Source organism: Haemorhous mexicanus, chromosome 2, assembly GCF_027477595.1.
Source record: "Haemorhous mexicanus isolate bHaeMex1 chromosome 2, bHaeMex1.pri, whole genome shotgun sequence".
NCBI lineage: Eukaryota > Metazoa > Chordata > Aves > Passeriformes > Fringillidae > Haemorhous > Haemorhous mexicanus.
Window position 1 is genome coordinate 14,796,908 of NC_082342.1, and position 22,476 is coordinate 14,819,383.

A 22,476-nucleotide genomic window follows, 5' to 3' on the forward strand; every position below is an offset into this window, starting at 1 on the left:
GACAGTCCAATACAGCTTTGACCTAATTGGTCAATCCATCCAAACACCATCCACTGTCCAATTAAGAAATCACCCTTTGGTAAACAAATCTCCATAACACATTCCACATGTGCACAACAACAGGTGCAGCACGTGGAGATAAGAATTCTTTATCATTCTTTTCTCTGATCTTCTCACAGCCTTCCCTTCCCCAGGAAAATGTCTGGGAAAGTAAACTGTTGCTCTCTGTGGCCAGAGCTGCTGCCACAACTTCCCAGAGCCTATGCTCTTTGGTCTGCTATGACTTCCCCAGGAGACAAGGGCATCAGCACGCACTTGCTCCCCCCGTTCCAAAAGATCATCTCAAGAGCTAAATTTCATTCAGAGAAAATTGTTTCATTCTGACGTCTCAGAAAAATCATCTGTGTAGGAACTGTATGTGCTTACACACAGAGAAGGGAAAACAACAACCCATGTCAAACACACCCACATACTATTGAAACCAAAACTTGAAGCAGGATGGCAAACACCATCCAACAGAGCACTCAGAAGAGGTGCTTCTGGAAGAGAACCATCACATGCAGCTGAACCCCATGTCTGGCACTGCAGCTTCAAGGATGAGTGAAGGAGGGTGGCAGAGACCAACAAGCAGAGGTGGGGGGCACAGCAGTGATGGTGTAGGGGACACACTAAGCATAAGACCAAATATGAGTCTGTAAGACTTTTCACCATCAAAGCCAATGGGGGCACTTAGGAAGCATCATCCTGCCTAGGGATAATCACTGCATGCAAAGCATGCTATTTTAATTCACCTTTCTTATCGCCTCCCATCATTAACTGGGAAGAGAGAGAAATCCACACAGAGACATGGGTGTGTCTGCTAAGCATTAATAAAGTATTTGCTGTATGTGTACCTTCAAGTACAACTGGGCTACATATTTCAAACAGTTTAAGGCAACCAAACCCATTTCCTAATTCACAATTAGTTCTGCAGATAACTCCAACTATTAAACGTGTCAGTGGCAGGAAGGTGTTAGGGATTTATGGAGTATATGGATCTAACAACCTACATGCAGAAAAACAAACAAATAAAAAAACCCCAGTAACTACCACCATTATACAAAAGCATATATTTTTATTAACAACAAGAAATAAACCCATATGTACACCAAATGTTTCTTCACACAATCATAATATGCCTTGCATTAGCAAGGAAACCGACTACAAAACTGAAAGGTTTACTGAAAATTGAGGGGACACTGAGATGAAGCACTCTTATTCTAAATTACAATCTCTCTTTTGTTAACACTGCGTTTTTAGCTATGTCAAAAAAAATTCAAACACTCCTGTGGTATGCTCTAAGTGAGCACTTTCCTAAAAACCATAGCTGTGTGTTGTGAGTGCCAGTTATTCAGCAATTATGATAAGCATTTCTGAGTACCTAATCAAAACAACACAAGCTGCAGAACTGCATTATTGACTTCAAGCACAAATTCATAACCATACTGTACATAAACCTGCTAATACCAAAAGCAAAAAGACCAACAGTTACTGTTCTGGACACCAAAAATGGGAGACTCAGTATAGGAAGTTTCAAGAATACTTTACAAGTATATTGAAGAAGGAGCTACCAAGGGTTCTGTAAAAGTAAAAATAAAAACAGAAACGTAAACACACACAAAACCACTCCAAAAAAAACCAAACTAAACAACCATGCCCACCCAAAAAAAAAAAAAAGCCCACCAAAATTTCAAGGTTAGCGTTTTTTTAATCAAGAAACTAAGCATCATTTGAGGTCTGAGACAATAAATAACAGAGGAAAGAGAAAGTTTCTAAGCAGACTAAAACAAACTACCAGCACAAATGTGAACAATTATATTTAAAAAGACATGTATAATTTTAGCTTAACTCTGCTTAGTTTAAGTCCTATTTCACTTCTACATTCTTTTCATCTTCTGGCCTTGATACTCCCTTAGTGACTAAAATGAAACTTTCTCTGAAAGACATACCTGTGTAGTCAGAATTCCCCATATGCAGTTAGTGGCACTAACCTCATCCCTACCTACAATATAAATAAAGTCTCCAAAGTCACACAGAAACAATAAACATTATTTTAAAGGAATAGCTCCTGAAAGCTGTGACCTCCCCAATTCCATAAAGGAAAAGATAAAATTCGTACACAGCACAGCAATTCCTATAGATTGCAAGACCACATCCCAAGAAAGCAGGCAGGGCACTACTGTCTGCAAGCTCTTCTTACCCCAGGGGCACTTTCTCCTTTCAAAGCACAAGCAGAACAACAGGGGGGATGTGGCCCACTAAATTCAGAGTCTTCTATGTTTTTGACACCATACCCTGTCAGGTATTGGTATTTGATATCAGGGCTTGGTATTTGATATCTGCTAACAATATATAATTGAAGTCATGGGAACAGTTGAGTCAACATATTCCCCCTTTCTTTTCTGAATAGTTTGACTCAAAAAAACCCACCTGACTTAGGAAGAAAACTTGGTATCCTATGACATATATTGTTCATCAAAATAAAGGCAAAGGATGAATCTGCAAGGTACACATGCCCAAAATCTATAGGATTTTTAATTAGGAAATGCTAAATCACATAAAGATTTATTTGTAACTATAAGGCTTTCTCTCTATTTTTCCCCTTGATTCTTACAAGAGAATCATTAGCTTTCCAAAGACACTCAGTAAGTTGCTCATTGCCTCTTCCCATCAACTTGGGAAAACTATTCAAATCTGGTTCTTACAACACCTGCCACAGAACAGCAAATAAAATCTTCTGTTTTCCTACCCTCAAAAATCACCTTCAGACAGACCAGCAACTTGACTCCTGACACGACCAAAAGCAATCTTTGAGTGACAGAAAACAGAGTCAAAAGTCACAAAAACCAGTGACACAATGTTTCTCAAAGATCGCTAGAGTGAGAAGTGGAGGTGGGAGTGGTGCTTCTTTGGGGTGTTGATGGGTGTTGCTGTTTTTTTTTTTTCCAAAATATACCTTTTATTGCATTGTTGCTCCTGAAATAAGAATTAAAACTTAGAGCAAGATAAAAGAAGCTGAACACCAAAAAGGACAACACTGAAATGAAAACAAATCTCACAAGACTTATGAGTTTACTGACTGCACAATAAGTGGGAACAGGATTTTTCATTGGTGTAGAAGACGCTCACAAGCCCCTCTGGACCCGGTGTGATGGATCCTGGCAACCCATCAGCCCAGACAGGTAGGAGAATCCCAGGGGAGCAGGACCAGAACCACAGAGCTGGCAACAGGACAGAGATCCTGGGAGGTCTCCCCACCCACCCTTCTGCAAAGGGCAAAATAAAGGCAAGAGTTCAAAGCAAATCCTAAGACTCTGGACAAGCACAATACAAACAAAACAAACGATACTCTGATGGAGTGGTGCTGACACCCAATTACTTCCGTTTTCTTTCAGCCCCCTGGACAAGCTTATACCTCGCCAGAAGCCTAATTCCAGGGAAAGAGTAGGGGCATCTGATGGCAGCCAAGGCAATGGTATCACACCAAAATTTGACTTGCAGATTTCTCAGGAACTATTCTCTGGAATTGAAAAGTAGTAAGTAATGGATGAACAAAGCCTGTGCTCCAGCTTAAAAACAGTATTCCCCAAAGGCTCCTGTGGTCTTGTACACCAGCCTCAGTTGTCACAGGAACACAGGAACTATTGCTCCTAACCACATTATTTAGTGATCTTCCTCACAAGGGTTTTTTGTCTCTGCAGACTCAGTCATCTAAAAATGAGAATATCCAAAAATGCATTAAATACTCCTCATCTGTCGATGTGAACCAATTTCTTAAAAACTGTTTCTTCTAGAAAATTTCTGTTTTGAAGAGCCAAGGAGCAGGGCTGAATGCATGGAGCAAAGACAACCAGAAGCAGATACAGAGCAAACTTGCTCAGCACTATCCAAAAGCATCCAGGATCTTTAGTTTTTTACCAGTCCTGCTGAAACAAAATCTTTCAAAGGATTCAAAAAACATATCACTCACTTTTTATCACAATTCAGCACCAAGAAGAAACACTTTCCAACTGTCTCCTTTATTAATACTGCAAATGTTATTGCATTTTTATCTGTGAAATCCCAAAATACAATAACCAGTTTTTCAAAGAAAACACTTGCTCAAAACAGGCTTAAAAAATAAAAACATGAAGTTTAAGGCTTAATTATGTTTTGATAGCAGCAAATCTCATATCCTGAAATCAATAACAAAATAATTTATATTGCATTTGCAACCAGTCTTATTGTCTAGAAAATATGGTATGACCAGACACCAGTGTATTCCCCTCAGGGTGTGTGGTTAAGGTATTGGGAGTATTGGGAGTAGACAGTGCAAAGAGAATTCAAATTCCATAATTAGAACAGTGAATTTTGATCTAACCTCTTCCACATTACAGGTTATTATTATATTTCTCCTGGTTACAATGATGAAGCCATCTTGTGTTTACCTTCTTGGAAAAATAGTTCTGCAGTCTTCACATCTGAAGGCAAAACAATCTGTTTATCTTTTCAGCTTGTCCCAAGCCTCTACTGCCAAAAACATGTCTCCAGTTTCCATCTGCAAAGCCTTTCAGATAGGATACTTGGCATGTCTTTCCTTGCTTGGTATTTCTTCTTTGAGGAGGCAAATAGGCACTTTTCAGCATCTTCATTTTGATAAATTAGATTGTTCTTCTCACCTGGTTTAACCTCCAGAGCTGGAATTTTTTTTTTTTTTTTAATGACTTCTATCTATCAGAGACACCAATTGCTGTCCCAGCTCTCCCTTCCCCATGCCCTTCTCAGAGAGGATGGCTTACTCTCAACATAAGGTCCAGGTCCTCTTAAAAAGGAGGCAGTCACTTGACTGATTATCAGACTCAAACACCAGTTTTACAGCGACAACAGAAAACTCAAGGCTTCCATACACTACTGTTGAGCCTCATAAGTCAACAGCACTTTATAAGTCACATCTTCTCTCTCTGCTCATAAAAGGAGTACACAACAGCTTTTTGTTACTTCAAAGTCTTCTTTCAAGTGACAGATTAACTAAAACTTTTTCTTATCAGTTAAGAGACAATTCCTTAAAACACATAACAAACATTTATGTATGCACTGATGTTCAAGCATGTTCAGCCTCACTCAAACAGAAGTGGATGCTTCAGATGAGACAAGCAACCTACGCCAGTCCCAATTTTTACAGCCTGAGCCTTGACCTCCAGTATTTCTGCCACTACCCACGGCAGTTCTATACACAGTTTAGCATTTGTGTTATAGCTACTGCCTCAATTTTGGAGACAAATTTCAGAAGAAAACGCCCTGGAATGAGCATTTCCTCTAAGGAGAAAGGGCATCAATAACTCCCTTTTCTTCTGCCAATGAAAGAAATGGATACCAGGGGATGAAAGAGAAAAAAAAAGTATAACTGTTTATTAACAAAGCAAGATACCTGCAAAGCACAGGGAAAAAAAAAAAAATGAACCTTACACTTCATCCACACCTCACTGCATAACCAGAAGGCAAAGATGGCAGCTGCCTTTCTTCATCTCTGGGAAGGGAGGAGAAAAAAAGAGTTCACACAGCAGCTGGGAACCTGTCAGATTTCTGGTGTGGGTCTTCTCCTCACAGCAGGTGAACCTGGTGGAATTTAATGTCCTTTATTGTGTTGGTTCAGTTCCTCAGAGGTCCTGGGTTCAGGTCAGTCCCCCCAGTGGCTCCCCAGAGAGGCCAAGAAGAAAAGCCAAGCCAAAACAGTTCAATGGGGAAAAAAAACGAAAAAAACCAAAATACAAATTAAAGCAAAGAAACAAACAAAAATAAAAACCCAAAAACCAATACCAAAACCAAACAAAAAAAAACCACGCTGAGGGGACTTCTCAGTACAGCCTCCAGGCTGTCTGAAGCACACCGGAGTGTTGCATTGTGCTTTTATTTTGAAGGTTACTGTTTGATTTGTCCTTTTGGGGTTTTTCTCCCCCTGATTTTAGACAGACACAGACCTGCCTTTGTTATTCAATTGAGCCAGGTGTCTTTATCTTTTTGCTATTTAGCTATTTTTCTGCCAAGTTTCAAACTCCTTCCTCCCACACCCAGTTGTTAACCCCTCCTGTCCCAAGCAGTTTTCCTCCCTTGTATTCCCTGCCTTGTGTTCCACCCACAGTTCTTACACTGTATCCTCCCTTGAGACCTTCCCCCCTTTGGAAGCTGCTGTTTGCCCCCAGCTCTTTGCCTGGGACCCCAAGACTTGGGGAATGTAACACCAAATAAAGTAACCCAGTGCTACCCCGGGCCCGGCTGCTGTTGTCTTTTTGTTCCACGCTGTGCCTCCACTGGTAGCTGGGATTTTGCGGAGCCCCGGAAGAGGCGGACTGTCACCCCCCCACTGTCACCATCTAGCTGGGGACAGCGACACCAGCGAGAGAGAGAGATTGAACAGAGCCTGCGCCCTGCATCCCCAGGCTCCAGCCCTGCCCCTTGTTCATCCTAGATATCACAGCCATTTCTGGGCAAAAAGCAGATGATTAGGGAATAAAGCACAACCATAAAATCACCCCAAGAAAGTTATGAATTAATCTAAAGGTGTTTGACTGTGGCGGTTTCAGTCTGAAAAGGGGCAGAAACACCAATTTTGTGTAGCGGTTTTGGTTTGCCAATTTGTGATCTCCCGGCCAACGCACCAATTAATGTGGTGTTGGCCATATGCCAATGCACCCACTAGCATAAACTTACTCATTTCCTGGGGTGAGATAGGAAGGAGAAAGGAAAAGTAGGAGGAAGGAAAAGCGAGGTCAAAACTTAAAAGGATATAAAAAAAGCTTTAATAAGTTACTACAAAGAAAAAAAAAAAAGAAGAAGAATGAGAATAGAATTTTAAGAACACTTCTCCCACTACAACCTTTTCTTTCCTACTCACAATGCACAGAAACAATTCAGTCAGTTTATCACTTCTAGAATAGTCTTTCTGCAGTTCACTTAAGAGACAGGAGTCCCCTCCTCATCCCTCCCATCTGGGACTTGACTTCTTCTTCACTGACCTCGGTGTATTTATGTTGCTTCTTTACATGCCTGCACTTTGTCCTTTTCTCTCACTCGCGGGAGGATAGAAGCACTGAAAGAGCTAGTATCTTGCCCAGGGCCTGCAGATGGTCAGGAGGGAGGATACAAGCACTGAAAGAGTTACTATCTTGCCCAGGGCCTGCAGATGGTCCGGTGGCCCCGGCCGGGCTCAGCAGCTTGCAGGCTGGGCTGGGGCGATGTCTGAGATAACAGCGGCCAGCCCAGAGCTCAGCATCCAGGCCAGAGCTCAGCAGCCGCGCCAGAGCTCAGCGGCCAGCCCCTGGGGCGGGGGGCCGATGGCTTCTCCTCCCCTGCCTGGTGGTTGCGGGCGAACCCCAATGGTGGCAGAATCTTGGCGGCACCGCCCCGGTCCCGTCTGCTCCTGGGGCGCGGCAGAGCCCGGCTCGGCGGCGGGCAGGGCTCAGCAGCAGCAGCAGCAGCAGCCCGGCGTCAGCCCGGTGTCAGCACCGCGGCACAGCCCGGCCTCGGCCCCGCGGCCTCCCCGGCCCTGCCCTGCCCGCCAGCCCGTGGGCCCCGCGGCACAGCCCGGCCGGGCAGAGCCGGCCCAGCCGAGACAGGGGGGCCGGGCGGCTGAGTTACCTGCTCTCAGGCCGGAAAAGGCAGAATTCCCGTGATTTTTCATTTTGAACATGAGAGTTCACAGAGGTGTATCAGCTTTCTCAGTGGTTTAACAGATTGTCAATTCTCAAAGCTAATTACTGATTTTTTTTTTTTTTTGTCAGACATGGAGCAAACTGCTAGCAGCTTCTCTCTGTATCACTTCTGCGAGTGCCTCCCATTCAAAACCACCACACTGACAAACCCTAAATCTCATTTAACTACGTTTTTAGAAATAGTTTAGACTGATTTCAAAGTAAAATGCTCTGATTTAATTTTACCCTGCTATTCATCAGCAATTACACTTTTCTCTCCAGGCTCAGCTGTCTACTGGATTTTCTTGCAAACACTTTCAGAAAAGCATCAGTTCCTCTGACCAAATGAACACCTCCTGAACTGGATCAGGGATGTTATGAACATAGCCAGGGCAAGCCAGAAATCCTCCTTCCCTCATAGCACAACAGGAACAGCATCTGCCCTTCTCCCACTCACCAATCTAATCTTGGCCATTCACCAAATAAAACCCATGCAGGCAAGTGCTGACTTTTGTCAGAAATATTGCTTCAGCCTGGATTCCAGGGAGGCTGGCAGGGAAAGGTGAGTCACTCCACCTACACTGCTCAGAGATGTGACCACGACTAGGAAGAACACTCTGCATATGGAAAAGGAGAAACTGGCTTTTCAGATGCTACGGCTGGCTGGAAAATGGAAAAAAATCCTGACAACTTATATTACCGCTATGAGAATAAAAGAAGACTGTGCCAAAGTAGAAACGAAACTGAACAAAAGTGAAAGAAACTGCCAGTGTTTAGGCCCCCTCAGAAGACTTCACAATCCTCTCATTAATGTTTGTGTTTCTGGGCCTCTTATTTGGTCTTTTAGGCTTTGTAATTCCCCTTTCTAATCCTTCTGCATAAAATTTAAATATTAAATTTTAATTTGGGGTGTTTTTTTGTTGTTTCATTTTGTTTTGTCTTTTTTTAAAATGAAGTAAAGCTGACATCCTCATGATAAACCTAGATATTGGGATTACAGATAAACTGTCCTCTGCAAATTGCTGGCAATCAAGAACTAGGAGAAAAGTAACACTGAAAGAAAGATAATTTGGAGTTCCAAAATTCTTGGTTTAAAAAGCTTGTTCTCAAACAACTTCAGCATCATCATACTTTTAAGACGTAATGGAACTCAGGACAGAATTGGCAAAAGAAAACAACGAAATCATGATGCTGCAAGATGAGTTATTAAAAGCAATTTTATTCCACTTCATAATTAAGAGAACTGGGCAGAGGACAGACAAGGCACACATAGCAGAGCTGCAAAAAAGTATCAAACAAACTTCAAAACAACCCAACAGCTTAATGCATGTGACAGGTCTAGATGCTCACTAATACTATGCACAGACAAACCCCACACATTTCCATACTGGAAGCATTCAACAATTACACAACAATCCATCAACATTTAGTACATTTAAGTTTGCAACACCTTTAAAAAAAAACAAAAGAAAACCCCCAAAATAATGAATGCTTTTTTAAAGCTACAACCTTTTTATTGCATTTTATTTCCTTTCTCAGTTTACCTTCCCCTAATAATGTTGTCTTTTCCATTGTTTATATAAACAAATATGTACACATTATATGGGATGTATACTAAAGAGAGGTTTCTCCAAGGAAAAAACCCAAAACAATTAAAAGACATGACTTAGATCATGACGAGCTTTAAAAAATAACTACTATGAAATCAAACCTTCAACAACAATACTTCAAAAAAATCTACCTCCCCTTGTTTTCAGATAAGGCATAGGGATCAAATAGCTTGTAGTTACATTTGAATGATGGGAAAGCAGAACGCAGTAATTCTATCAGTTCAGGATTCTGTATTTCAGATCCAAAACTGCAGCTACAAATAAATTTATGTAACTAAGCATAGACAAGAGAACAACTTAGCAATTAGTTGTTTGTCACAAAACTGTATTATGGTATCTGACAAGGGGAAAAAACTCTCCCCTTCCAGAGACTGTAACTTGGAGAAAAATCAATTTTACAGGGTTAAATCTTCAGAACAAGCAATCTCTTCTTTAAAGTTATGCTGATAAGGTAGGAGAAGGTTTGCTGCAAGCACAAAGACAATGCAATAGTATGACATGGAGACTGGAAACAACTCCAGAATCCTGCCCCATCTCTATGGTTTTTAATGTGTGTGTCCATTGGACACTAATTCTAACTGGTGGAGGTGGATGAGGTGACAATTTTCACTTTCACCGTTAAGTTAACAGTATACTTCAACTGTACTGGAATCAATTAAATGTATTACCTAAATTTAAGCTGTATTCCTGATGCTGTTTTATAGTTCAGAAACCTTCAAGTCCAGTATTAACACAGTTCCACAAAAATATAAGAAATTTCCCAACCTCCCCCCATCTTGAACACTATTAAACATGTGCTTTCTTTGGTTAATTGTAATCCAAACAGATTTTGTAAATCACACAAATTGTCATACTGGATCACTGTGGTAGCCTCCTCTGAAAAGGAAACACTTCTAAATGTTTTTACAAACAGGCAAAACCAGTTTTGCCCCATTCCTGTCATTTGTTACCTGCTGTGCTTGAATAGGTAAACTCTGCTCTGGGGAATCATGAGACCAGATGAAGAAAAGAGTGTTCCTATCTGGATTAGCTCCAAATGGGTCAGTGGGAACTGAGTGGAGTCATCCATCCCTGAATGTACTTCTTTGGAGATTTCTGCCTTTTTACAGTGACTTGACACTAAGCTTTAACAACTAGACACTCAAGAGGGGTGATACAAGAAAAAACTTCCATGTCCTGCTGCAAGTCACCAGAGGGAGGCAAAGGAGCCAACACCTTAATTAAATGTTATTGCACAAACATCCATAAATGTGGTTTTGGAGGTTGCTCTCTTCCCCAAAGAAGCTGCCTGCTCTTTTAGATGAACCAGCCTAACTGCTTGTGCCCAGTTTCCAACTCAGGTCTCTGAAATGTTTGTCAGAAAATTACCACCTACCAAAAAATGTCCAGCTCATTCCTTTCAGCACAGCACAAATTGTTAAACCAGCCTAGAGAGGGGTCACAGAGCACTTACACAGTGGTGGCCACTGGAGAAGCAGCTCTTTGCAGCCAGGTCCTGAGCGAGCTCCGTTGCCAGCCAGTGGTAAACCACTGTCTGGAAAGAACAGCTAGACTGCAAAACCACAAAGCACTCTGGCTCATGGGCTCCTCTGTTTAAAGCTTGGCTGTCCCATGGTAGTTACATCTGAATGATATACAGATGTATACATACAGTAATGTTAAATGTAACACATTATATATGCAAATATGTTGAGGGGTTAAATATATTTGCATACATTATCTTGATACATAAGGTGCTTCAATTCATGGAATGCCATCACTTGGACAGAAGCTTTACTTCTTTTGGAAAGCCTCAGTCTATACTTACTTAGCATTTAATATTCAATCCCCAAGAGAGGATGAAGTTCTCCTGAACGTGCTGGGAGGACTATCAAGAAAACAAAGCCAGAAGTCCTGCTCCCCAGATGTACAAGTCAGAGCACTCACAAAGTTGTTACACTGGGAGCTCCAGTAAAGAAACCAGCAACACCCATACCTACTGCTCAGCCCTGTTTCTGTTAATCAAAGCAGGGCAAGAAACCTGCAGCACACAACCACCTAACAGTGGTGTCCTTACTGCCAGTAGCTGGTGTAAGGTTTTCCACCCTTCTAAAAAACATTACTTATTTGAACATCTTTACTTTCACACTCCAAGATGTTGCTTGTCACCTGGAAAGCATGTTTTGCAAGCTACTACACTGATTACAACCTCAGAGTGTACTGGCCCTTACACTAATTTCCATCACATGAAATTTTTGGTTTGTAATTACTTGAATCATTGTTTTGCTAGAAAGGACAGAATCAAAACAATCCTGCATCCTCCAAACAGCAAGGAGCTTGAGGTGTGGCATTCATATATAGACATATATGCAAACACACTAATTTGCTGTAATTCAAATTGATCTCCTTTAAGAGAGGCCATTATCCACATCTATTTTGTTTCTCTTTTGTTCTGTGAGTAAATTCTCATGTGGAAAGATAAATATTTTTGGTGACTGGAGGCATCTGGAGAGCTTTGGAATCTACATCAAGATTTAATAATCAGGTAGCTCTCAAACAGTTCTCTGGTCCAAATGAAGAAAAAACCCCTAGGTTTCAGAAGCAATACCACATTAAAATCAAGGGCAGAAAAGTGACTTATTTAGGGCTTACGACTCCAAGACACACAGCCGTTTCTGGCTGATATTCTCAGCTAGGTCGTATCTCCTAAGAGGGCAGAAAATGTGTTTTCAAAATCTCAGCTATAGATTGAAGGAGAGTTAAGGGAAGGCAGGCAGACTCCAGATCAGGTTGTGAGAATGAGGACTCATCAGTCTGCATTCAGCTTTAAGCAAAAAACAGGTCTGAGTGAAAGTTTAACTTCTCTTAAGAGTCCTTTGACTCCAAATTATTCCAGGCTCAGGCCCGCTATCAACATTGCTCCTGGCATTCCTCAGCCTGGCAGCAACTGTTGTAAACTCTCATCTCAAGAGCACGTTCTAAGAGCTAGCCAAGCTTACATAAAGTCCTCGTTCGGTATTTTTTCAATTTGCTTTACTTTTAATCTTCTTACACCACAGGAATTTTTTTCAAAGTCTCCGGAATTTAAATCCAATAAAACACAGCTCTAGACTTACTTGTTAAAACCACACCAGACATCTCACCTAACAACTTCAATAAACCTATTATGATATATAAACCAAATTACATTTTTAACAGCAGCAGTCTTAATCTCTCAATTGCCTCTATGTAAGGAGGTGTTTAAATGTCTGCTGGTTTAATACACTCTATGCACTAATAAAACACAGATGTATACATACAGTAATGTTAAATGTAACACATTATACATGCAAATATGTTCAGGGGTTAAATATATTTGCATACATTACCTTGATACACAAGGTATTTTAATGCATTATGTGTATGTGTTGGCGATGGAGAGAGACAGGGAAGACTGACTCGGTGATCAGAATCCAATTTTATTGTGGGATGCAAACATGTACATACTATTTCATGGAAACTAGTAATATGTACTACAGTGATTAGGTTAAAATCACATCCACAAACTTATGCATATCACAACATCTCTTGCTTGCAGAGTTTAATGGGATTTTCTTTTTCTGGTAAACTGGTCTGATTGAATCTTCTTGCAATGTAGGTATAATTTTCAAAGTTCCATTTGCTTTTGTCAAAGCATCCTGTTATCAAATCTCTTAGGTTAACCAGGTCCAAAGTCCATCATCTGTCTTGTGTCTCCCAACATCCCAATATCTAGCCCTTTCCTTTTGACCAAAAATACTCTTTTAATGGCCTTATTAATTAATCTCTGCATACACTGAAAGGTATCATGATTAATACCAGTATTATCAAAATTACTACATACATACTTATCCTAAAAAAAATCCTTTAGTTAAAAACTCCAGCCACTAAAAGGCTCAGGCTTGGTCTTTATAAAGTAAAACCACTCCCGATGGCAGCGGCATTACTGGATTTAGAAAGGCTGCCAGAAGTGTAATTGTACCAAAAGGTTTGATTCTCATACACAGGATGATAGGGAGAAACATTTTTAGACTGATTCCTTCCCATGTATTTAAAATTAACACAAAAATCCAATTTCACATACCCAATAATTCTAATTATTGGGGTTCCACCAAGGGTGTTTCAGGAGGGTAAAGGATCTAATTTGATATGATTTGGTTAGCTTTCAAAAATTTTTAGTGTAAATATTAGTGAAAAAATTCTGGAGGAGCTATATTCCTTATAATTTTTTGTGTAAATATTAGTGTAAATTTCTGGAGGAGGTAGATTCCCCCCTAATTTTTGGTTTTAAATAACATGTGTGTTTCTCATTATGAACATGAAGGTAACATAAAAGGATAACAATATGTAATAAAACAATAAACTTACACTAAGTAAAAATAAATCAGATAATAGATACAATTAGTAGCATGTGAAAAACAAAATGGTGATTTAAAACAATTTAAATTAATTTCTTAAATATTGTACTATTGTACTACTTAGAGTCTGTAGTAATTGGCAAGCTTTATTTTTTAAAGTGAGGGCTTGGAAAATCATTCCCAGGTAAGATTTTCAAATTCAACTTAAAAGGAGGTTTAGCTATTACAGGTCCAAATTTGTTAAGTCAAAATTCCTTGAATATAATTTTGGTGCAGAAAATTTTCTCTACTAGTTAAGGCCAGTACTTGGCCAGGGTCCAGGCTTTTAACTGGAAGAGTCATTTTAATATATTTTAGAACCCTCTTAGTAACAGTAGTTAGAAAACTAAAATACGTCTTATAAATAGCTATATAACAATAAGTGAAGGTTTGTAAAGTAGCTGGCTTTCTCATTTATTGTTGGTTAGTCAATGGTACCATAGACAAATGGCAAATGAATCAAGTAATGCTTGTTATAAAAAGCCAGTGAATTCACATCATAAGATTAACAACATAATCAGGGTTACTAATATATCAGTAGAAACTGTCTTAAGAAATTGAGGTTATATTTTCCTAGACATTTATGCATATATGATATGAAAGTAAAAAAGAAAGCATTAAATATCTCACAACTAATAATGGTAATAATATGGAATTGTTTCTCATTCTTCAGTATTACTTATAAAAAATAAAATAGCAAAAATTGTTCTTATTTCTGTAACAAAATAGCGTTATCTTGTAATTTAAATGAGCGAATTTTGACAAAAATTCATTCAGACTTTACATCATTCACTTGTTTAGCAAAGGAATTATATCTTATAACTCAAACAGGTATACTTCAACAAAACTTAAAATCAACTTCACTAAAACTTAACCTTAAAAAGTACCTCTAAAAGAACTTAAAGTTAACATCACTGAGACTAAACAAAAATCAATTTAACAAGAATTAACTTATTTAAACTCTATTATTACAAAAAGGTTACTGAAAATTTGTCATATAACAGTTAAACATAAAAATAAACAACATGCAAGTAAACAACTGTACTGAAATCTTCACAATAAAATTATTTTGCTAGAACTATGAAGGAAAAACCAAGCACTTAATAAAGCTGACAGTGGAGTTAAGTCTCAAAAAATCACTACAGATAAAGTTCAAGGTTTGTCTTGAATGTGAGCTAAAGAATCTTGAAATTAAAACTTATCTAATTTCTCCTAGTGAACTATGTGGTTTTGCTATGTTACTAATATGAAAAAAGACACCACCTCTATACCAACACCTTTGAATTTTTCTAGTAACAATCCTGTCAAAACTCACAAATCACAAGTTACTAATATTAGAAGGTAAATCTCAACACTGGCTGGTGAGCAGCTTTAAAGATTGCTTGTAGGATGATTTAAATTTGGCTTAGTAAGAGTAATGGGATATAAACATGGAAGTCTAAAACAAAAAAAATATTTAGTTTTACAGTACTAAATAGCTGTATGGAAAAATTCACAACAAAACACATTGTTAATAAAGGGCAAGTAACTGGAAAGTATAACCCGTTTGAGCAGGGCTAGGCATCCCTCAGGGCTTTAGATCTGTATCAAGCAACCCTTTGGTAGCTGCTGCTCCTTCCCATGCTTGAAAGCACCTGGGGCACTTCAGCCAGGGACCATTGTGGGAGTGTCCCAAATGCCTCCTGTACAAAATCTGAATGTTTAAAAATTCCCCACTATGTTAACACGCCCCTCCCCCACAAAACTGAGGGGACAGACAGCACCAAAAGTTTAACTGTGGCTATCAGCCCCTCAGGCCCTGTTATTTGCACCAAGTGTTGGCTTTGCAGGCTTTCCCTCCTTCCAGGCATGCTGGAGAGTCCCTGAAATGGCCAATCTTCGGGCTATTGGCTTTTTGAGATAACAGTCACATCGGCTCCTGTATCAATGAGCCCTGTTAGGAGCATCTCTGCCTTTCAGAGTCACTTTGCATTGGCATGTTCCACACTCAGATGTAATACAGTTGTGTCTCTAAAATCTGTGGAACTCCTGTGCAAGCAAAACCCCATCCCTCTGCTCAGCCATGGGGAGCGCAGACAGGGGTGCTGCAGGAAAGGGTATAAGCTGAGCTATAGTGCTCCTGGCCGGGACTGCACAGGGCAGCTGGGGAGTCCATGCCATGAGTCAGCGCATAGCTCCAGAGAGAACAAACAAACAAAGCATGTGCACACTGTCCAGGTGGTCCAAAAACTCCTGTGGGAGTCAAATGAACCGATGAATCAAGCAACATTACTGTGTTGTTGGAGGTTGTCAGGTCCACTCCAGCACGGGGGTGGCTGGTCAGTGACGGTGCTGCCAGGGCGGCCTGGTGAAGGCTGCCTGCGGCGGCAGCTGGGCTGAGGTTTGTTGGGCTGAGGTTTGCTGGGCTGAGGTTTGCAGTGGTCCACTCTGAGGCATTGGCTGAGGCACGTGTGTCTTCGCGTGGTGCCGCTCCGTGCTTTGGCTCCGGTTTCCCAATATCGGAATAACCTTCAAATTCATACTTGGACTGACACTGATTACTGCACAGAGGGCAAATACCAGGAGTTTTGCATCTGGCCTCCCCCTTTTCGAAACAGTCCTTTTCCAAATGCCCAGATTTTCCGCAAGTTTGGGAGTCCCCCTCCTTAAGGGCCTTTTTCTTTAGTTGCATCCATTTTTCATGAGAGTGAGGAGGGAACGGATCAGTCTCGTGATCTGAGTCTATTGGTCCTGGATCAAAAGGTTCCCCCTCCTCCTCATGGCTAGAGCCCCGGTCAGTGATATAAACTGCTAATGACCATGAGAAAGGATGCCTTTCCCTCCTTTCTCTGGGCAGGGGCGAGGTTGATGGCTGCGGCTGCTCTTTAGTACCAGAGGTGCCAGTTTCAAGCTGGCAGGAAGAGCCAGAGTGAGGAGACAGAGGGGGGTAGGGGGCCCAGCATCCAGCTGCTCTCCCTTTTTCAACATCTTAATAAGTATTCTCCAGGACGTGAGTAAAAGTGATTTAAGGTCCTGCTTTAGGATGGGGGAGTCATGCTTGTCCAGAAGGGCGAGAATGGTTTCATGTGCATGCAAGAGCCTGGTCAGAGAGCGAGAAAACCAGGTAAGTTTTTTCACGGCCAACTTGTAAGACTTTAGGGAGTTGCAGAGAAACGATGATAGTTTGTTATTATAAACAACCACAGGTGGTGTTTTCCTAATCTGCTTTCCTGGTTTTTCTCAAAGATTATTTATAAGAAAGGTGTTTTTGTTAATTACCCAATCAGATTAAATGAATTGATTGACAAATCTGGTCTGTCTGTATCAGAACTGTCTATAAAAAGAGAGAATGTTTGCGGTAAAGCTGCTGCTGTGCAAACCAGCCTTCCGGTCAGTCTGTGCTGTTTCTTACTCAACAGCGACAGTTTCATAGGTGTCTCTCTCTTTGGACACCTCCTTTCCCATTTTCAGGTCCTTTTTTAGTTCCCCTGGCTCACCTGTCAGTCACAGCACCCAGGCAATTGCGGGCCCAGATGCGGTTCTCTCTCTCTCTCACCAACACGATCAGTTCCAGGGGCTCACCGACTGCCACCAGTCAGGCCAGTTCATTTCCTCACACGGAGGTACCAATTGTTGACGATGGAGAGAGACAGGGAAGACTGATTCAGTGATCAGAATCCGACTTTATTGTGGGATACAAACACTTATATATATTTCAGAGAGACTAGTAATGTGTACTACAGTGATTAGGTTAAAATCACATCCACAAACTTATGCATATCACAACATCTCTTGCTTGCGGAGTTTAACAGAATTTTCTTTTTCCAGTAAACCTGTCTGATTGAATCTTCTTGCAATCTAGGTCTAATTTTCAAAGTCCCACCTGCTTTTGCCAAGGCATCCTGTTACCAAATCTCTTACATTAACCAGGTCCAAAGTCCATCATCTGTCTTGTGTCCCCTAATATTCCAACAAGTATGCATATATATAGATACATATATATGGACATGTGTCAATTATAATTTTTATTTATTAAACCAAAACACAGATTTTTCAGCTTCTGGTTATTGCATACCTTTTTTGGAAGATGTCAAAATTACATCGTTCAGAGTATTCAGGATAAGGACATCAGTTAAACCTAGAGAATTCCAACACAGGTGAACCAGCCAAAGAGTGGATGGGGCAGGCTACCCAGAGAGGTAGCACAGGCTCTGTCCTTAGAGCTCCATTTTCAAGACTCAACTGCAGAAAGCCCCATGCAGCCTGGTCTGCTTTGGGCACAGGGTCAGACCAGAGACCTCCTTCAGGTGATGCTATCTACAACTTCTTAGCCAAGCCTCCACACCCAACAGCTTGTGTTAATTATTTTACTGAGTTAGTAAAAATAATTATTCTACTCAAAGAAACACCTGATAATTTGTCAAGCAATTAGAGAAGTTACTATACTCTTCAGCTATTTTGTTAACCTTTGTTTTGGAAAAGAGCTACTAATTAAAAGAAATTGTCGTACCTTTTCTTCACAAAACTTATAAATCAAGCTGCTTATTATTCTTCACAGTTTATTAAACACATGCAAAGCACAAGTCATGAAGAACCAAAGGAAATCTATGCTTCTTGTGGGCTTGCCCTATAATTCAGCACTGATCAATTACAAATGAGTAGGGGAGATGGCTTACATCTGTCACACAAACAGCTCATGGGGGAAAAAAATTTAAATTTAAAAGCATGAAGAGCTTGTCAGCTTCCTCAGGTTTTCATACACGATTCGTGAAGAAGCACAGCAGCTGATCATGTTTTTTCCACAGAAAAGGCATCTGAAGATCATGCAAGTCTCAAAATTGTCTGTTAATCATTAATCAGACAAAACACCAATGAGAAAGTAAGGGAGAAGCTTCCTTTTTTAATTTGCTCCTTTGTTCACCTGACTGCCAAGGATCCCGATGATCCCAGAGAGCCTGCCCTATGTACCCAGACAGCTGCCCACCCCATATCAGCATCTTAAACAAAAGTGCAAAAGGGTTCCTGCAACAAATGCAAACTTCTGCCAGGGAAATTTGGGAACAGAATGCACAGAAAGAGGAACTGAAAGTCTGTAACAGAAGTAAAGTAAAGGCGTTGCTCCCCCTCCCACATTTAAATGTAATTTCTTGAAAGATCTGCTAGGAAACTAAACAACAAAGAAACAAATATTTGGGGTCTTCTCCTAAAAAACAAACAAACAAAAAAAAAAGCCAAAATTACAAAAATAAGAACCTACATACATTTCCCAGTTTAAAGAAAAACACTGTTAAGAAACATACTTTTTGTTTTCCTGAGGGCCAGCTTATGAGATAGCGATATCTTAGCAATTTCAGTTCAGTCAGCTGGTAAAGGAGTCTAGCTTAGAAACAGGCAGCTAGAGCAAGGAGTAAAATAGGCACAGCAGAAACCTTGGTGTGCTAATGAGAGGAAATTATTTATAAACTGGGATCATTCACTCAAATTCATGAGGATAGTTACTGTCTGTTGCATTTATCTACTAAAACCAGACAATTACTGAAAAAGATTAAATGCAAAAATAGCTACTGCAGAATATGGCAGTTTCACAAACCATGACAACTCTCAGCCAATGAGAATGATTCACATGAGGGTCAGAAAGTAATATGCAAAGCAACCATGGCATCACCAGGACATCACTACAGAATATTTCCTTTTAAGATGTTAAATCATTATTAATCTACCTGTAATTTTAGAAAGGAATTCTTCATGTGTAAAACAGAGAGAATTTGTTTTGGTCTTGCTTTTTCTCTTCCTCATACCATTTCCCAAAGCAAAAGTACACTGCAAAGCAAAGTACAGATTCTTTGCTGCTTTCCAGAAAGTATGTGTTAAAATAGCAAGAAAAACATTTTATTTCAGAAAAGAGATCTACAGAAAATCTAATTCAAACATTAAAATTTCACCCTTTAGCATAAAAAGATAGTTCAAGAGCAGAACATGCATACATACCATTTCTATTATGAAATATTTAGTGTTATAAAAACAAGTGGCTTGCTCAAAACATCAACCTTACAGAATCAAGACTGACAAACGCCTTACCACAAGATCACCAGATGTTAAAACCTACTTCCCCATCAAACATAAGGAAAAGGAATAAACGTCAAGCTTTAAACATTCACATGGAAGGACAGAAGACAAAGCTTCTGCAGAAACATCAGCGCCCATTTCAGTACATGTTTCCACACAGAGGATGTCTTTCAAAATTCTGGCCATCACTAAGGTAGACAGCATCGCAGAAGTCTCTGAGCATACATGTTCAGTCCTCCTGAACAGTTCTGGTACAAAATTCAAGCCTCCTTTCTTCCAGCACCTTCGCAGTGGCAACACCTACACACCCATCATTAAGGCCAGGACTACAAAGAGAAAAGTCCATCCTTCTATGGCCTATCTTGACGCATGGTGTCAATCATAAAATCTCATTTTTTACTTGAGCTACACACCCAAGGCAGACATTTCCTTCTGTTACATCCAGACAAGAAATGGTTGAAAGAAGCTACTAAACTCCAACGAGTGCTATAACTGGAAGATTTAAAAATCTGAGCATCTGCAGAACTGCTCAAATTATTACATCCTGCTCAATGTTGGCGAGATCATGCCTCAAAGCAAGAGCCTGTGGCTGGCAGCCTTGGCTGCAGGGACGGAGGGCTGGTATGAAGCTGTCTGTCTCCTCTTATTCATGGCGTACCGGGGTCTCTCCCGGGAAGGACACCTGAGCCACAGACCTGCATCCCCACGCCTTGGGGAAGGGGGGCGGGGACCGCGAGCATCCTTCTCTACTATTAGGCTAATACAGTCAACCACCTCACCCCACCCAGTCCTTGACCACCCCAGGAGAAGGGGGAATTGACACAGGAGGAATACAGAAGCCGAAGTCTTCAGGCCGAAGTATGGCAAGCAGGGAGCGAAGGAGACCTCGAGGTGACTCACCCCTCCCACACCTTCTTTTTTGAGATCTGGCGGGGGGGTGGAGGCGGGGGAAGAACGACACCCAGCCGTGCTAACTCCTCCTCTGGGATCCAAGCTTTCTGCCAGCCCACCCCGCAGCGACTGCGGTGCGCGCACACCCCCGGACGGGCGGGAACGGGGGACCCCCAGCCCCCGCCCGACCCCGAGGGAGTGACCCGCCGAGGTGCCGCCCGGTCGGGGCGGGCGGAGCCACCCCGGGGAAGGAAGGAAAGAGGGCGGGCAGGGGCGGAGGGGCGCGGGCTGTCGGCGCCTCCTCTCTGCTGCACTGCAGAGGCGCCATCTTCCCGCGCCTCCGGCCCGCGGGGGGGCTCGGGCCGGCCCCGACCACCGCCCCCCGGGCACCGCCTTCCCGCGGGGCCACTGCACCAGCCCGGGGAGCTCTGGCCGCCGTCCCGCACACCTGCGCCGCCCAAGGCCCGGTCCCCCCCGTGGGGGGATACCACCGGCTCCGCAGCCCGGCTTCGCTTCCCTCCCGGGGAGACGCCCTCGCGTCCCCCGCTCGCAGCCTGGCTGCTCGCCCCTGGCCCCCGCCCCATCGGGGTACGCCACGGGGCCATGCGCCTGTGGCGTGCCTGCTCCTGGGGAAAGTTTCCCTTCCCGAGCCCCCGCGGAGCCAGTCCCAAGGCAGAACCGGTGCCCCTGGCGTACGGGGCAGCGCCCCGGCAGCCGGACACGCACAGCGGGGCTGGGGGCGCCAGCCCCGGGAGCTCCCAGCCCCGCTCCCTCCCCGACGCCTCCGCCAGCCCCCGGCTCGCCGCTCCTATTGTTCGGCGGCAGCTAGGGATGGAGCACCCCTAGGAACGCAACCCTCGCCTGCGCCGCCGCGGCCAAACCCACGCCGCGGGGGCGGCTGCGGACAGACAAAGCTTCGGAGAAGCGGTAGAGGGTGGCGGGGAAGCCCCCGCCCGCTGCTTCCTACCCCACTTACCTCCAGAGCCCGGGCGGCGCCGGCGGCCAGCAGCAGGACGGCTAAGTGGGGCAGCATCGCGGCGGCTGGGAGAGGGGAGGAAGGAGGGGAGAAGGGATGCCGTCCGGCGAGACGCGACGGGGTCCGACTATAAATCCTGGAGGCCGTGCCGCTGCCGAGGAAAACGACTGATGTGCGGCGGCTCCGGCAGCGGCGCGGCGGGGCCGGTCAGCTGATGGCCCGGCCCGCCCCCGAGCGGGCGGTGCGGCCGCCCGGCCTGCGGGGACCCCTGGCGGCGGCGCTCGGGCGGTGCGGCCGCGGCTCGGGGTAGGCGGACCGACTCTACCTGCCCTCGCTGGATCTCCCGTGCAGCTCCCGTGCCCTCCTCGGCCGCTCGGGTACCACCCATCACCTTCCTCGACGGCACCGTTCTGCTGCTGTCCGCCGCCCGTGTCTGCAAGGGACCGGGGCGCCTCCATGCGCCGTCCCCCCTCGCTGAGGCACAACCCCCATCTTTGCAAGGTGCTCACAAAAAACACCCAAATCTGAACGTGTTGTGTGGTTTAAAGGCTATTTAACACATTCTGCCTTTCCTAGCAAGGTTGCACAGCAGCCCGGGGTCTCCTGTTCCTGTCGAGGTGGAGGTGATGAGTCAGCACAGCCTTTTCACACATGACACACCACAGGCACCATTGATAACATAGATTTGCAGGAACATCCGAAGAGCTGGGACTTCTGGCAGATGAACAAGAAAGAAATCAAATTAAAATGTAGGACTTCATCAAATACCATCAAATCAGAAGGCCAACATAATCTCACCATATCACCCTATGAACAGCACTGTTATAATTGGTATAATGAACCTGTAAGAAGAA

General features: G+C 42.9%; 1 protein-coding gene across 4 annotated transcripts in view; it reads right to left on the reverse strand.

Moving 5' to 3' along the window:
* Window positions 1-21,831, reverse strand: part of APP (amyloid beta precursor protein) — a 198,231-nt gene extending 176,400 nt beyond the window's left edge. For 3 of the 4 annotated variants that reach the window (XM_059873131.1, XM_059873121.1, XM_059873112.1), the window contains exon 1: window positions 21,623-21,830. In XM_059873131.1, the coding sequence (XP_059729114.1) occupies window positions 21,623-21,679 (57 nt within the window). In that variant the 5' untranslated portion in view covers window positions 21,680-21,830. Of the gene's footprint in view, window positions 1-21,622 lie in introns of all 4 variants that reach the window. The other variant, XM_059873139.1, reaches the window with a different exon arrangement.
* Window positions 21,832-22,476: the final 645 nt, after the last annotated feature.